General features: G+C 38.3%; 3 protein-coding genes across 3 annotated transcripts; all 3 read right to left on the bottom strand.

Annotated features, from left to right (window-relative positions):
- Window positions 1-7839: 7839 nt before the first annotated feature.
- On the bottom strand, window positions 7840-11439 carry LOC110802789 (uncharacterized). The gene is made up of 11 exons (XM_056832682.1): window positions 11341-11439; window positions 11108-11251; window positions 9920-10848; window positions 9626-9809; window positions 9448-9540; window positions 8776-8900; window positions 8628-8700; window positions 8438-8542; window positions 8264-8318; window positions 8096-8176; window positions 7840-7913 (listed from the first exon to the last, which is right to left on the bottom strand). Exons 1-11 carry the CDS (start codon window positions 11437-11439, stop codon window positions 7840-7842), a joined length of 1962 nt encoding a protein of 653 aa, XP_056688660.1.
- A 136-nt stretch (window positions 11440-11575) lies between these two features.
- On the bottom strand, window positions 11576-12467 carry LOC130463851 (uncharacterized). Its single transcript, XM_056833116.1, has 2 exons — window positions 12388-12467; window positions 11576-12292 (listed from the first exon to the last, which is right to left on the bottom strand). Exons 1-2 carry the CDS (start codon window positions 12457-12459, stop codon window positions 11591-11593), a joined length of 774 nt encoding a protein of 257 aa, XP_056689094.1. The 5' UTR covers window positions 12460-12467; the 3' UTR covers window positions 11576-11590.
- A 45-nt stretch (window positions 12468-12512) lies between these two features.
- On the bottom strand, window positions 12513-14117 carry LOC130463852 (protein bfr2-like). The gene is made up of 3 exons (XM_056833117.1): window positions 14005-14117; window positions 13303-13345; window positions 12513-13193 (listed from the first exon to the last, which is right to left on the bottom strand). Exons 2-3 carry the CDS (start codon window positions 13342-13344, stop codon window positions 12528-12530), a joined length of 708 nt encoding a protein of 235 aa, XP_056689095.1. The 5' UTR covers window position 13345; window positions 14005-14117; the 3' UTR covers window positions 12513-12527.
- Window positions 14118-16532: the final 2415 nt, after the last annotated feature.

Genomic DNA, 16532 nt, shown 5'->3' with positions numbered 1-16532 from the left:
ACACAAGTAAGTTTATTTTATGTCTTTTCATTAATATACTATAGTTACGCCAACTACCCTTTACTAAAGTTGTACTTGGACTTAAACCCCAACCACCAACAAAGGTAATCATTCATTGTTGCATTCCTTATCCTGTACTTCTATAATTAAAATGAGGCATTCCTAGGTTTTATTTCATTTTGCATCCAACTTTCTATAGAGATTTAACAAGAAACTACTTCCAGTCATGGCGGGTGGTCCTACTCGGAAAGAAAATAAAAGGTAACTTCTGCTAATGTATGACCTTGTTCTGTTAAAGACAAATATGTGATAAATACCGCTTTTTTGTGTGTTTATGTTTATATTACACCATTGACATCTATTTATTTTAGTTTATTAATGTCGATCGTACTTTACTAATACGGAGTGTGTACTAAATCTCTTGGTATGGTACATTTGTGTAAATATATTTGCAGTCATGGAAAAGGCAAGGCAGCTGAACAGGAAGAAACACCAAGGACTAGGAGGTATACAGCCAGGGAGAAGGGAAAGGCCAAGGTAATGGATAGTGACGAAGTGTTAAAGGTCATGGCTGATTCCAGCCAACGCGACGTAAAGGACGTCGTCAGGATCCACACGGTACGTAAAAGGGCTGAAAGCCTTGTCTTCCCCCACCTTCTGGCAGCTGTGTCCAGGAACGGGGATGAAGCCATAGGTGGAATAGACTTCAACCCTAAATGGCCGTACCTCACACCTCTCAAGATAGTTAGTGCAAGACGCTTCAGGAAAGAGGCATACTGTTTTTTATATTAATTACTAGATTCGTATAAGATGGCTTTTAGTTTTAACCTGAACAAACTTAAAAAAATCATCCTTAAGTGCATGGAAAATGATCTTTTCTACCGCTATCTTGTCAAATTCTTTGAGATGTTCAAGCCCTTGAAAGGGTGGTTGGATGAGGTCAATTACAGGTTACAGGTACATGAGACAGAGTCGGGTCCATTCGGCCTACTAGTGCTTGGTCGGAAATACATGGGTTTCAAAGAAAGGGAGACCACGTTCGAGTGGATGAATTTCGGAAACGAGGATCTTTTTTACTACCTCGATCTCTTACGATGAAGACAACTACCTCCATTTCAAGAACGAAATGATAGATCTGAATGGGTTGGAGACGATGAGTGAGTTGGATTTACTCCTTGAAAACCCTTTTTACTCTACGCATAACTACCCTGCTCATTACGATCAGCAGATGGAACTGGCCTACGCTTCGAGATGTTCTAAGATATATTATCACGACGAGGACATGGTGTACTTTCACCCTGACTCAGCTGATGAGTACGATAGTTCTAACAGCGACGCAAGTGAAGAAATTTGATGCTAATTGGTACCTACACTTCGCTAATATGGGTACCAAATGATGCGGTTTGGGATACACAAACATTACGTAATCGGTGTGTCCTCGGTAAGTTTATGTTTTTTTTATTCTGAAAGTGTTATTATTTTAGCCCTAGGAGGTTTGCAAAATTCTCCCAAAAGCTTGTATTTTTTGGTCGTTTTCAGTAAGGCCCTAGGACTGTATTTGTACTATGTAATCGGTATTTGGTACACACGGTAGTACCAAATAGCCAATTCGTACTTTATGTGAATTTATATGAGTTCACAATTAATATGTTATTAACATTACATTTGTCATGATAGTCTAGCATTACTAATAAATAAACCATGTTCAATTTAATACAAATTCTAACATTATATATCATAATACAACACTTAAGGAATTTATTTCTTCAGCTTACACAACACTGATTATAAGAATATAGCCGACTACGAATACAAACCAATATAATATGAACCCTAGTTGTTTATAATTGTTGTAGTTGACTCACCCTCAATCCTTGCCATCTTCATAGACCCAACTCCGACGTACGGGCTACTTTTTTCTTTCTTGACACGTAAACCACCGGCTGTACACAAAATTGTAAGTATGAGTTACATAGTAGACGTCGAATTAGGAAACGTATTGAATATAATTGGGTGCGTCCTCATTTGAACTTATATACTCTTGTACTTACTTAGCTACCTACCCACAACATTAATTTGGAGAGGCCATCGCACAATCTAAAAGTGTCCAGAAATATTAAGGTGGATTGCAAAGATGATACTAGTGTAGTTTGTGTTTGGTACCACATTCGTAAAAGTTATTAAGAAAAGTAGTAGAAAGGTACAACTACATGCACGGGAATGGAACCCTTTTCGACCTTATTACGGTACTAAACTCTCAAATGAAGGTCAAATTTCATGTAAAAGTAATCAATGTCGTTTCAAAGGGCATTTAATCTAAGTAGAGTATGTAGAAAGAGGGGTGTTGTACGCTTTTTACCTCAAATGTGAAGTTGAACAAGCCGCTTTCTGCCGTGGAATCATCTTCTTTGTAAGATACGAATAGATCGTTAACGCGCCACATAAGAACCACCCCTCCACACTGATCTATGTTATCGAACACTGCACTCTCGTACTTTCCTGGTAGGGTAGTTATCAGTTCCTGACAGTGTTCGTCGCTTATCCTGGCTTAAGTGACAATCAAGAGAGCCGGGTGGTGGGTTGCAAACAGTTCCAAGAATGTCGCCTTGAATGATGGCCTTGTCATGGACTTAGCGTTCCATATTGACACAATCAAACCGCGCGGGATCGTATTTGGTACCCCCTCAAATTTCTTTTGTCCCTCAACAGAAATTTCTGTGTAGGCACGAGACATGCCCCAAAAAAATCGCCGGCTCACTCTGACATTTAGGCTATAGAAAAAGTCCTCCGCCCTCATAATGTGAATAGTGTCTGAGTAGGATGCAATGAAAATGTGTGCGTCAAAGGCGGGGATGTTATAAATTGGTAGATCCTGGACATCTATGTATGGGACGTGGTCAACGAGTGCAAGAAGCTCCGTTGGGTACAACTTCCAGTCAAGTTGTTCCCTCAATGCATGTGCGGTTGGTCTCTGATTAAAGGACGGTGAGCTGCAGCAGCATTCCCTTCAGTTGTTGCCATGATGGCACAAGGGAAATTTTCATGGGTGTACGACAATTTGTCCATGACAGCAGTAACTTGAAAATTCAAGTCCGTCTTAATTGCTTCATCTAACGGAAAAAGCATTTCTAAGTCTTCTATGCCGACGTAGTACGAGGTGTTGTTGTAGTCCAACTCAGGGACGTTTGTTGATTTTGGTGGATGGAAATAAAAAACACAATTTGGATGTGAAAGGTAATTTTGGCAAGTCCCAGAGACCTGGTTTTGCGCAACCCTACTGGAAATCGACTTCAGTTTCTTCATGCTAAAAGGTAGTAATGACAAGTTGGCTTTTGAGTGAGGGGGAAAATACTTATGGCTATAAGTTTGTATAAAGGGAGAAGATTAAATGAAGTTATACTAGAACAGGTAGTTGATAGCCATTACTTACAGTGGTTGAAAGTAATTAATGTGACTCACATTTCCCAACGTTTTTACATAAGTTAGTAAATGAACTTCAAATCTTTACGTTTGGAACCCCAAACTACCAATTAACTAGGTTTGTTATACGATGATTTATTCCCGTATACTTTTTAAACCGGTATAACTTATTTATATACACACTTACAAATACTCCGTATCACACCTGGACCATAAATACATGAAACATATATGTGTTATACAAAAGGTTTAGTTAATAAACAATCGTTGAGAGTGTGGATTGTTTGGGACTCTGTATTTAGGAGGTTGAGACAGCATAACTTTGGGAATGGTACTTTATGGGGATAAAACAATGACAAACTTGACGTGGTAGTTTTTAAGTTTGGTAGGCGGGTATTGCGCACCATACCCCCGATGGGTAGTTACATATAGAAAGGAAGTTTCATTATAATAATAAAGGTAGTTATTCATTTCCACATTATTTGGATAAGGACGGACCCAGGGATCGTCTTCTATAAAAAGGAGAACACATTCACGTTTATAGAGTGCATGTATTGGAGAAATACGATAATAAAATGGCATCGTCCGCAAACTCAAGATGGTGTGGCGTCCCTCATAGACCCACGGCGGAAGAACGTGCCATGGAAGAAATTAATGCAAAGGTGCAACAAATCAAGGAAGCGAAAATAACTCAACGTGACTGCATAAAATCAACAATGATAAGAATGAGGTGGGAAGGGAATAATCGGGCTGAGACCCTTTTCAAGGATTTGCTACAGAGGTATGACGATGTGGAGCAAGGCGTTGATGAAATGAACAAGGTAATGGAGAATGGGATACGAAATTGCAAAGAACATATACATCGACTCAAATCCATGCAACGTCATTTCTTTACATCGCTACACCAGGCGTTGCGTATCGGTGGTCATGGGGATCTTTGTGACCATATGAAAGAAATCATTGAGCAATATGACGACGCAGAACAAAGGGTGATTGATCTTAATATAGGAATTGAGCGTATCAAGTCCCCTACGCTTGCTCCGTGAGACTGATTATTCCCTTCGTTAACGCAATTCCGTATGTTTGCTAAAGTAAGGTGTGAAGCATTATAAGTAGTACATATTAATAGTAAGTTAGTGTGACGCAGTGTAAGTTGTAAATGTTATTTTAAAAATTGATGTCATTGTGTACAACTGTGTAATGTTAGTGCGTCTTTTTGTTTATGAAATTAGGCTTTGCATATGTGTGTAAGTGTGTCTTATGATAAGTGATTGCAAGTATGTTAAGTGTTTGCAACTATTTAATGAACCATATTGTGTAATTACCATTTGTGGGTAATTTTATTGTAATTTTCGATAACGCCTTTGTACTCGACTACGCTAAATTTTCATACGGGCTACTTAATACTCGACAATCCTATTTTTTCGTCAACATTTAGTGTAACGAAGGGACGCTGTCTGGTAATTTCTTTGGGGGTCTTTAATAAAGCTGAAATATTAAAGCGTATTAGGTTGAAAATCGCGCGAATTGAATATCATAACTGACAACAAAGGTCAGCAGTTTGAAGAAGATATAAAGTTTGAAGAAGATATAAGGTTTCTTAAGTGTAAATGTTGGCGTCAATAAGTGTGAGTATATTGTGACGGTTGATTATCTAAATAATATAAAACCGAAGAGGTGGCAGTTTTGTGACCGTTACATCAAATCCTCTATAAATAACACTTAGTATGAGGGAGATATTCAAAAACTTTATTCTCTCTTCACATCTCTTCACAACAAAGCATTTCATTTGCAAAATGGAAATTCCACCAAATGCATACCCCAACGTCTGCCCTAACCACCATTACCGTTATGATCATGTCGCACAACACAAAACTGCTCGCAAACCAGATCTCATACAAGAATTCGAGATCGACCTCGCGGAAAAGTACGGCCATGCGGTGGTTGCACCAGACCAACACGGTGATGAACAGCCCACGAGCGTCGATGTTGTTGCAGGAGATGATAATGTAATGGCTATCATATGGTCTAAGATGGACAAGCCAACTAGGGCTAATTCAGTGTTCGCATGCAAGAAGTGGGCCATGGAACTGATCAATCAATACTACCGCCCCAACTTCGATTGCAGATTCTCCGAAAGAGTACGTACCGTTAATTTTCGATACTATGAGATCCTAGAGTACAAAGAAACAAATGGCACTTACACAAGGATTAAATATAAGTGCGTCTATGACCTGTGGAAGGAATCATCAAATCTCTTCAACCCTAGGGAAACGCTGCTCAATGTACCGAGTGACATTGATTTCAATAATTTCGATCAAAGTGGGAACAATGCAAACTACAATTGGAGGATTCAGTGTGGTGCCATGTAATGTCTTGGAATTGGAATTCTCTACCCATTTTCGTTATGTTATTTAATGTCATAGTTTTAGGTGTGTGATTGTTTTCTTTTCATCTTATGTTTTGCTTAATTTTATTTAAATGCCCTAGTGTGAAGTGTGATTTGGTGTGTTTGTCATCCTCCTTTAGATTATGTTATTGTAATGTAAAGGTGTGATTTGGTTTAATAACTATGATTGCTAAAATGAAGTATTTTTTTAAAATTTGTATAATGGTAATTAGGTTTTCAATAACGAACGACAAATAACACTAACAGTTTCTAAGGTCATGTTATAATTTCGTCGAATGGTCTACGATCACCCTTATTCCGTAGGCATATGGTACCATTGAGTAAAGTAGTACCAAACCAATGAACAACACATGTTTGGTACTGTTTATATTGCGACAGAGGTACCAACGGTATAATTTTTTCAAATTAAAGGAATAGTGTAAGGTTAGCATAACGAAATATGGGTGTTTTTTGTTATTAAATGGATAAGGTGGCAGTTATGTGACGGTTAAAACAGGCGCTTTATAAATAACACTTCATGTGAGGGTTATTTCCATAAACTTCATTGTCTTCACAAAGCATTTCCATAAACTTCATTGTCTTCACAAACCATTTCATTCGAGAAAATGGAAATTCCGCCCAATTATTACCCCAGAGTCTGTCCTAACCACCGTTACCGTTTCGATTATACGGAACAACACAAAACTGCTCGCAAACACGACCTCATACAACAATTCGAGATCGACCTCGCGGAAAAGTATGGCTATGCGGATGTTGAACCAGACCAACACGGATGTGCGAAGTCCAAGAGCGTCGAAATTGTTGCCGGAGATGCTAATATAATGGGTGTTATATGGTCTAAGATGGACAAGCCAACTAGGGCTAATTCAGTGTTCGCATGCAAGAAGTGGGCCATGGAATTGATCAATCAATACTACCGCCCCGACTTTGATTGGAAATTCTCCGAAAGAGTACGTACCCTTAATTTTCGATACTATGAAACCCTAGAGTACAAAGAAACAAATGGCACTTACACAAGGTTTAAATATAAGTGCGTCTGTGACCTGTGGAGGGAAGGGTCAAATACCTTGAACCCTAGGGAACCACTACTTAATGTACCGAGTGACATTGATTTCAATAATTTCGACACAAGTGTGGGGAATGCAAACTACAGTTGGAGGATTCAGTGTGGTGGCATGTAATGTCCTGGAAGTCTGGCCATTTGCATACTATTATTTCAATGCCATAGTGTTAGCTGGGTGATTGTTTCATATTTCACAAATGTATTGCTTTAGTTATTTTTTTAATTACCCTGTGTGTTTGACATCCTCCTTCAGCATAATATTTCCTTTGATTTGGTTAGTGTGAATGTAAAAGTGTGATTTGGTTAGTTTAAACATATGTTTATGTGTTGATTCCAGATTACTCTACAAACCATACAAAAGATCACATTTTTCAATTTTCAAATTCAAATTAACGAGAATTAACCACAATAAAAACCCAACTACCGAACTTGATACCAAACGGGTGATAATTTACGGCTGATAATGTACCAAACCAAGGTATTGTACGTTTTTATCTCATATTAGTAATCAGATGAGTCCGAATCAAATAGAAGAGGTATACCAAACTGTAACCCTTATAACATATGATTAATATTACCGAAAATTAAATAGTTCATTTACAAAGAACCGTCCAGAATCATATTACCCAATGGTAACGGGGGATAATGTAATCCATGATTCGTATTACCCTCTTCGCTTTAAATAATGGAAACTACTTAATAATGGAAACTACTTCACACGATCTGCATAAACATATATATAATGCTCTTGTTTTTTTGGATGGATTTCAGGATGAATTATACAAAATGTAGAAATTCGTGCGCCAGTACTTATGTATCTCAACTCGTGTGCCAGTACTTAATGTTTTGTAGCAACCGTTAATTTCACTCTTAATATCTCAACTCGTGTGCCAGTACTTATGTATCTAAAAAAACTAATGTGTCAAAATTGTATTTCGATACAAAATTACCAGCCTGTCGAACGGATCGGACCTGACTTAGGACCTGATATAACATTTTTATCCTTTATAACAATAAACACTGCTGAAATGAAAAATAGTTATTGACTAAATTCATAAACACCGCAAATTTTGATTACTGAGGTCACCGTGTTTTCGTACTATTTTGTCTAACTCTTAATCATCCAACTTTTGTAGCAACAATTACTAATGTTCGTGTGGTACATATCTGATCTTGTTTGGTACTCAATTTATGCTTGGTACCATGCAAAGCCGGAACAAAGTTCAGGCTGTACCAAACTCGTAGATTGTACCCAAACTTTTCTAATAACGGTACCAAACAACCTATTAAGTACCACAACACGTACCAAACTCGTATTGTAAATCTTTAATGCACGATACAAAGCATACCACAAAACTTACAAAACATACCTGCAAGCAATGAATCCCATCTCCTAGGAATAACGTGAGTATCAAAAGACAACAACTATGATTTAGTTCACGCGTTAATCACATTTCAAAAAATGACCAGATAAGTGTGCAATTGTTTTCTCAGTTAAAAACCCTAAACGTTAGCAGATGAAGCACGACCAAACATCAACGAACTGGGCAGTGGGTTGCAACGATTTGGGGAAGAAGCGGGCGGCAGGAGTTGAAATCTGAATTCAAGTGAGACAAAAACAGTGCCTTCCGAGCTACATTGATGTCCCCCTGTCCCAAAACAAGTTTGAAAAGACAACTGTAAGTTTATAGTGTGGGGGTATAGCACTTACAGTTACAGTAGTAGAGGACTTACCACTTGCATCATCTTTGTAAATGCCCTTGCACTTTCCTGGATAGCCATAAGCATTACTATTCCACACGCATGACTACAAAGCCAAACAAAACATATCAGTAAGACTTAAGGTGGTTACTCGACGATGAAAAGGTAGCATAAACAGTACTTGTCGTTGTAGTCAGGGAAGCTAATGGAGTCCAAGGGCCAAGTATGCATTTGCTTCAACTTCCAAACAGGAGCTGTATTATACTGCGTGTCCCTCCAATGTAGAACGTACTCCACAGCTGCTATCTGGAATGAGGAGACCGTATTATGTGAGTACAATAAAATGAGTGAAGTCAATGTTCTTAAACTCCCACCAAACCAGGTTAAGTAAAAACTAAGTAAAAACTACATATCACATGATTAGATACCAATTTTTTAACATCCCCAGAATGCTCGGAAGCAGGATTAGTATACATGCTGTCAATGAACCATATCTTCTGTTCTTTCAGTGCAAAAGCAACTCACCACCAATGTCCGTTGTCCACAACTGGAACATAGACCTGGACATGATAATTACAAATTCTTACAAATCGCATACCTGTGTGTCGCGGACAATTAATACACCAAAAACTAAAATAACAAATTGTACAAGGACGTTCCTCAAAAAGAAGACAAATCCCGAACTGACCAAATAGAGAGCAATCATTCAACGTAAAAGGCATGTAGGAACTTATTTCCAAATCCTTAAAATACGGCCTCATCACTCAGTTATTAGTCCGAAAATAGTCAGACACATGTTGTTGGCGTATAATCAGACATCTAAACATGGAGTAAAAAGACTAATTAGACTTACCACGGATATATCAGCTGACACAATCTTCTGGAGAGGGGTGAACCACTTCTTCAGCAGACCAGCATATGTTTCCCTCGTCTTTAATTTCTGATACTGTAAAGCACAACAACCAAAAACTAAGAAACCTCGTACGCTTACTTTATTGATTTCATTAATGGTGAATATTAGGAGAACATACCGCAAATGAGGAGTCCAGCATGATTCTGCGAGAATTCGTTGGGTATTCCAGAGCCCATTCCCTGTTGTATATGTTTGCAACGGCCCGAACGTACTGGGAATGCACGTACTCCCTAGGACGCACAACCGAGTAGCACATCATCCGATTTGCATCATTACCATCACACTCGATAAGCATGGCCCCCCTGCAAACATAAAATACAGATACAAGTGATTATCATTACATAAATGTACAACGTACATTAGTGTATACAACGTACTGAAGTGTTACATGAGTAAAAGTTGTAGAACGTACTGCTCTTTCCCTTTAGGATTGTATGACTCCACATAAGCTACTACGTCACTCTCAAGTTTTGTCATTCGTACTCGCGTCTGCCGATAGCGTGTTTTTGGGTTTGTTCTCGGAATCCTTAGGATCAATTTCTCCCGTGGTCGTTCTTGGTCATCAGTTTGGAGATTCTCATCAGTGGTCTTCCCTTCAGTGGGGTTATCTTGACTGGTGTTCTCTTCACTGTTCTTATCTTCAGAGGGGTTCTCTTGAGCGATGTTCTCCAAGGGCGATGCTGCAACCGTTCCTTGCACAGGACCATTAGCCGGTCCCTCATCATCGTCATCATCCCTGTTATTCGGCCCCCCATCCTTGACGCCACCATCCTGCTCTTCCGGCTCCTCAACATTCTCCTCACCTTTGTCTTCATCATCCTCTTTGTCTTCAACTACACCCAGCTGTCCCACCTTCTCCGATGACATTCCATCTGAAGGTGGCCCGTCACCAGCTTGAACTTGTCCGTGCTGATGTGTTTGGTCGACCGGGTGCTTGCTTGTTTCTGGCTCAGTTGCTACTACACCAACATCATCAGCAGTGTGGACCAAAGGTACATCACCGTGGCTGACAGCAGTGTGGACCAAAGGTACATCACCGTGGCTGACAGCAGTGTGGACCAAAGGTACATCACCGTGGCTGACCGGGTCTAGGGGATTCATAACTGGCACACTCCCATGAGGGCCCACAAATACACGTCCCCCATCAGACGGTTGCAACTCCACATCGAAATCGTCATCGGCATCCAACTCTGTAAGCACCTTATTGACAGACTTGTCCAACGGCATAGCCACACCATCAACATCTATCGTCAAATGATCGGTAGCATGATATGACCTCATTCCTCTTTCACGGGATACGCCCCGGCGATCTTGCAATAATGGAGCAAGCTGCCCCATAACCTAAACAGAAAAAAAGGTAAAGTAATTCATACACACAGACATGAGTACTATTTTTTACTAGTTAAACATGTATGCCTGTTTATCACTAACACTCAATATTTGAAAATTATCCCACTACAGAGAGTACCAAACAACATCAATATCATTCATATGGTACACCTAAAGACATTTATGAGTACTATTTGAAACCCTAAAACATTTATGGCTATTAATCACTAACATCAACATAAAATTGAGGAAAGCGTTTAACTTCCCATACCATCTCTGTGACCTCCTGAGCTAGGGTGCGTCTCCATTCTGAAGAAGTCATCTGTGCTACCATCTCAGCAACCTCTACTGCGGGAGACCGTCTACCCTCCCTGCCGTAAAGGGGATGAGGATCCTCGTACACAACATCAACAGTCTGGAAAGATTATAAAAGGAATAGATTTCAGTCAGATTAGATAATACAAAATTTAATATGACAAATACGACCGACTAACAACCAGTTACCCACCGTAATCCTTCCATAATCTTCACTCGCTTTCCTATCCCGATTCTTGGCCTCATCCACTTCGTCTTGTGTCCAGACTTTGATCCTGGGAAACTCATCCCATCTCACAGGATGCCTGCATAAATGGTCTAGGTAGAAAATCTGTAAAACAAATCCACTTTCAGGTAAGGCACTGTAATATAAGACAGGATACTAACACCACAACAATAACAGTATTAACCTTTTATATAATTTAAAACATTAAATATTTCAGTAAGATAGACGCACCAGCAAAAACAACACACAACCACCAGTCCCAGCGGCATACCCCTGATGGTCTATCTTCCGCTGACAAGCGTCTCCGTAGTCTAAAAGCCATGTGTGACAAAACTCACACCAATTGTACAGTGATGCATTCTTTGCCACGGAAACTGCACCTAGCAATTTTAAAGACATGTTACCCCCATCGGTAGAAGGACATAAAATCTGCCCCAGCAACACAATCATGAAATTTTCCATGAACGAGGCCCTATCACGCTGATTAGCCAGGGGCTTTATCTTTCCTTCACCGTCAACCGGCCCTGCCAATTCCTTTACAGATTTTGCTATGATTATTGTGCTCTTTGAGGTTGATGTATTCTTTTCACCATACTTGAGGGCCATCGCTTTAAGGGTGCCTGGAGGAAGATCAGACTCCTTCACTGGCACCGGAAGACCGCTGTTCTGGAATCCGAATACATATTCCCAATGGGAAGCAGTTATCGGCAACACATGGCCGTCCCCTCCAACAAGGTAACTGTTACCCCCATCCAACCGGGACATCAGCCAGTAGCACAGCTGCCTAGGTAGCTTGGATATTTTCAAATCCAACATCCCCCCGAAACCCATTTTCCTAACGCAACTTCTCCTTGACTCATCAAAAGCAGCAATAATCTTAGAAAATGCATCCGTGCGACAGATAACGCTTGGTTGCTACACATAATAGTTTAAGTGAAAAATTGAAATTATCAACTGACAAAACCTAATCAAAATACACAATTCATCTTTAAATAAAGGATCAATAGTACCTTCCGGCCACAATTAGCCCGCTGAGTAGCAACTACCACGCCGTGAAACTTCACATACTCACCCCTAGACATAGGATGTTTGGGAATTGATACCTAAATATGAAAAAAACATTAGCATCAACTACGTAGAAAAAACATTATTATACCATAAAAATCCTTAAAAACAATGAATAAATTTCAAAATTATATACCCGCACAAACATCCTCCTGTTATTCCCTCTGATTGCCTTCTGTTTTGTAGGGGGCTTTCCTTTTGCTACCCCTGTTTCATCAAACTTCCTACCCATCTGCTTCATCGCAGGAAGTATCGTCTTCTTCACAGGTCTCCTTCCCTCGTCAACATCATCATAATCCTCTCTACGCCTCTTCCGCATCATCTGCAGATGTGCCTTCTTCTTCAAAGCATTCTGCCCGACCTCCTTCCAACTCTTCCCTCTTTTCTGAACGCGAACAACAACATCCTCTCCTTCATCTTCATACCCACCATCCATATATTCACCGTCTTCGTCTTCTATATCTTCTTCCTCCTCTACTTCAATAACCCTCCTACTTTTAGCAAATTGCCTTTTCTTTGGCGCACGTTTCACTGTTCTCTGGCATAATTCATCCTCGAATTCTTCGTCCTCATATATCTCATCCTCATATTCATCATCTTCAACATCTTCATATGCATCCCCGTCAAAAATAGATTCTTCACTGTCATCCCCAGACAGCGATCGCCCTTCCTCATCTTCTTCCATTTCTTCATCGACGACAGGGTCTTTGCCCTTTAGCTTACTATTCCGAGCAACTTCCACGCGTTTTTCCTTAAAAACAATATTGAAATACATATCTTGTTAATAAACGTATAACAATATACATACTATCAATTATCATCAAATACGATACACTCATAAAATGAGCAGTGACACTCACCCTAGGTTTGCTGCTGCTACCACTTTGTCCCTTGATAACCATCCTACAAATACAATTTAACCAATCATTATACCATGCATACCTTCGATATAACAGTAGAAAACACATTGGTAATTTAGGTTTGGTACCAAAGAAAATACCAAATCATATATCCTTTACCTAAATGTACCAAAATATGTAATATTTTCCATTTGGTACCAGATCAAGTATCAAACAACAATAAAACAAACAAAGGTAGTTTTAAAAGCATGCCATCACACGAATTAAACATTAATCAGGCACCGCTTCATATCAGTTTAACTTTACCTAAACGAAGGCTTATCAAATTACTTAATTCGACTAGGAAAGTAATTCAACAACAAACATCACAGTATAAAATTCGCATAATAACCACAAATTAACCACTAATTAACCCCAAAATATGAAAAGTCCATAAAAATAGCTACTTCATCACTAAATTAAAGATACACACTTAAATTTCCATAACAAGAGCTACTTCAAGTAATTAGAACATAATTGTGAAAAAAATTCACTTTCAATTCATCAGCAACACAATTGTCAAACAAAATGGTGAAACATTAGAAAAAGAAAAAGGAAATGGAAAAACTCAAGTTGAAATCAGCCCCAAAAAACTGTGAAAACATAAAATATTACCAAAACAAGAACTAAACATCAATTCATACAGAAAAAAATTAACTTCACCTGGAAAAGTTGAGCAGTTCGTTAGTTAACAAATATCACCGATTATAATCGCCCTGGCAAACACCCTTTTTGGAAGGTATGAATTGGAAACCGGTCACGAAGTGGCTAACCTTCTAACGAGAGACTGACAATTTGGGAAGTTCTTGCCGGAGAATTTGAAGGGAGAACAATTGAGCGGGAGAGCACGCAAGGAGGAAGAAGACGAAAGAACCGTATTTTGGAAATAAACTGTAAAAATGAAACCCACCTGATTTTTTACATTACATTAAATTAATAATCAGTAAATTATAAAATTGAAATAAAAGAAAAACTGAAATTAACAAAAATTTGAAATTCAAATTTTGGAACAGATTTTTAGAGAGAGAAGTTGAAAAAATCAGAAGTTGTACTTAATGGTGGGCCACCCACCTTTACTCCACTTAAAATTACCAACATGTCCCTAGTATACCATTGTTATGGTATACCCAGTATCGATTTAGACAACCTCGGCACAAACCCTACAAATAACTGATGTTGTTTCGAGCAGGTAGAGTCTTAGAGACGACTTGACTAGCTGAGTCTTAGAGACGACTTGACTAGCTGAGCCATATTTAGATATGACATCTCGCATTTCCAACCACACAATAAGAATTGACTCCTTCAAATTTGATGCAAAACAAAGTAAATGAAAGGAAGTGAAATACAGGTTTTCAACATTATCACTACAACCGTACAAGATAACAACACTATTTATCATTTATTTCAATACAACCATACAACTATACAAGACAACAACACTAGTAATTCACAATTTTCTTTTATTGCGTTTGACAAACCCCATCTCCAAACATTAATATATTTGATTTATCAATAAGTAAAGTAAAATTTGCCAATTACAACCTAATAAAGTTTTTACTTGACGAATTACAACCTCAAACTTTTACGAATTACAACTTCAAACTTAATCCTGTACTTTAAATTACAACCCGATATCGTATTTCGGCTAAAACAATCGGATGATGATGTCATAAATATATTTTAAACCTAATTAATAATTCCCCCAAAAAAGCATAATACTCCGTTAAAAAAAAATCTCCAAAGGAATGTAATGCAAAAGAAATTTTAGCGTGGAAATATTCTTGAAAATTATCAAGAAGATAAAACCACGTCCAAATGAGATTTTAACGATGAGTTCCATTCATCAAGCTAACGACCTTGTTACAACTTAATAGAAACTCGATCAACCTAAGTTATACCCTTCACGCTCAGTTGAACCTAAAACTCTCGCAAGACTTATCTCCATGTTTTTCCAAATACAACAGGAGCTCACTCACCCCAAACTTGATACAATATGTGAAACGCACAAGAACATAAGGAACTGAAACTTTCAGTGGAACGTGAAACTTTCAATGTTGTGACTCGTGTAACACATATATTTTTTAAAAGACCTTTCACGTGAATCATACCCTTTGTGGAATGACTGTGACGTCATACAATTTGGAATGAATGAAACTGGTCATTACTCCATGATTTTAACCACTACATGTGATACAAGAAAATCTCTAAGCATGATCTCCATGTTCCTAAAACCAACCCACTAATATGTCAGTTAAGTGCAACATGAATTAATTAATGACTCAATAGGATTCCCAAGCAATTAGGAACCTAACTGATTGATTTACTTAATTACCTATATTAAGCTTTGACTACCTAGAATTCCCAAATTTATAGGACTCTAATTAACTAATTAATTTAATGAATTTATTCTAAAATCTAAATCTAATTTTATCTTATAAAGAATCCTAGATTTAGTCAATTACTATTTATTATAAAACTTTTAATCAAAGTAAAACTCTCAAATAAATCCAAAATGCATGTTTATATCATAAACTAACTGACAACTAGATGAATAAATATTAACGTTTTTGACTCTTAGATTTTAGGATGCAGACTAAATTTCTAGATTGAGTTCCACTGGCACGAGTTCTGCAGCACGAGTTCCACTGACACGAGTTCTGCAACACTCAGTTCTTGTTTTCTCACATTGAAGCCTGGAATGTAAACTCATACATTCAGATTTCTTTTCTTTGAGTTCTCTCTCGGGAACAGCTCCTTCTCTTTAGGAGTTCCTCTACCTCGTCTGGAGTTCCAGTTCCTCCGCATGAACTTTGTAATTTTTAGTTTGTCTAGAGTTCATAATTATTAGGAACTTCTCTGCAAATCCAGCTCGGGATTATATGCTTCTTTTCTATTAGCATCTCACTATCATTAACCTCCAATAAGATCTATTATTGATGATGTTAGCACAACCTTTCATTAATGATCCTTGCACACATAAACTTGAAAATCATGTTAGTTGATTACTTTTGTTTGTCATCATCAAAACTGTATTAGCTCACCAGTATACTTGACTCTTTATGTAACAAAAAAGTCATGTGGTTCTACTATTATCATCTAGGATGGTAAAAAAATACGAAGCACCATTGAGAGCAGCAACTCTAAAAGGTCTCCATAGTTCAATCTGCACTAAATGAAAATTATGTTTGGCT

Source organism: Spinacia oleracea, chromosome 6 (genome assembly GCF_020520425.1).
Source record: "Spinacia oleracea cultivar Varoflay chromosome 6, BTI_SOV_V1, whole genome shotgun sequence".
Taxonomy (NCBI): domain Eukaryota; kingdom Viridiplantae; phylum Streptophyta; class Magnoliopsida; order Caryophyllales; family Amaranthaceae; genus Spinacia; species Spinacia oleracea.
This window is presented reverse-complemented; position numbering and strand designations above follow the sequence as displayed.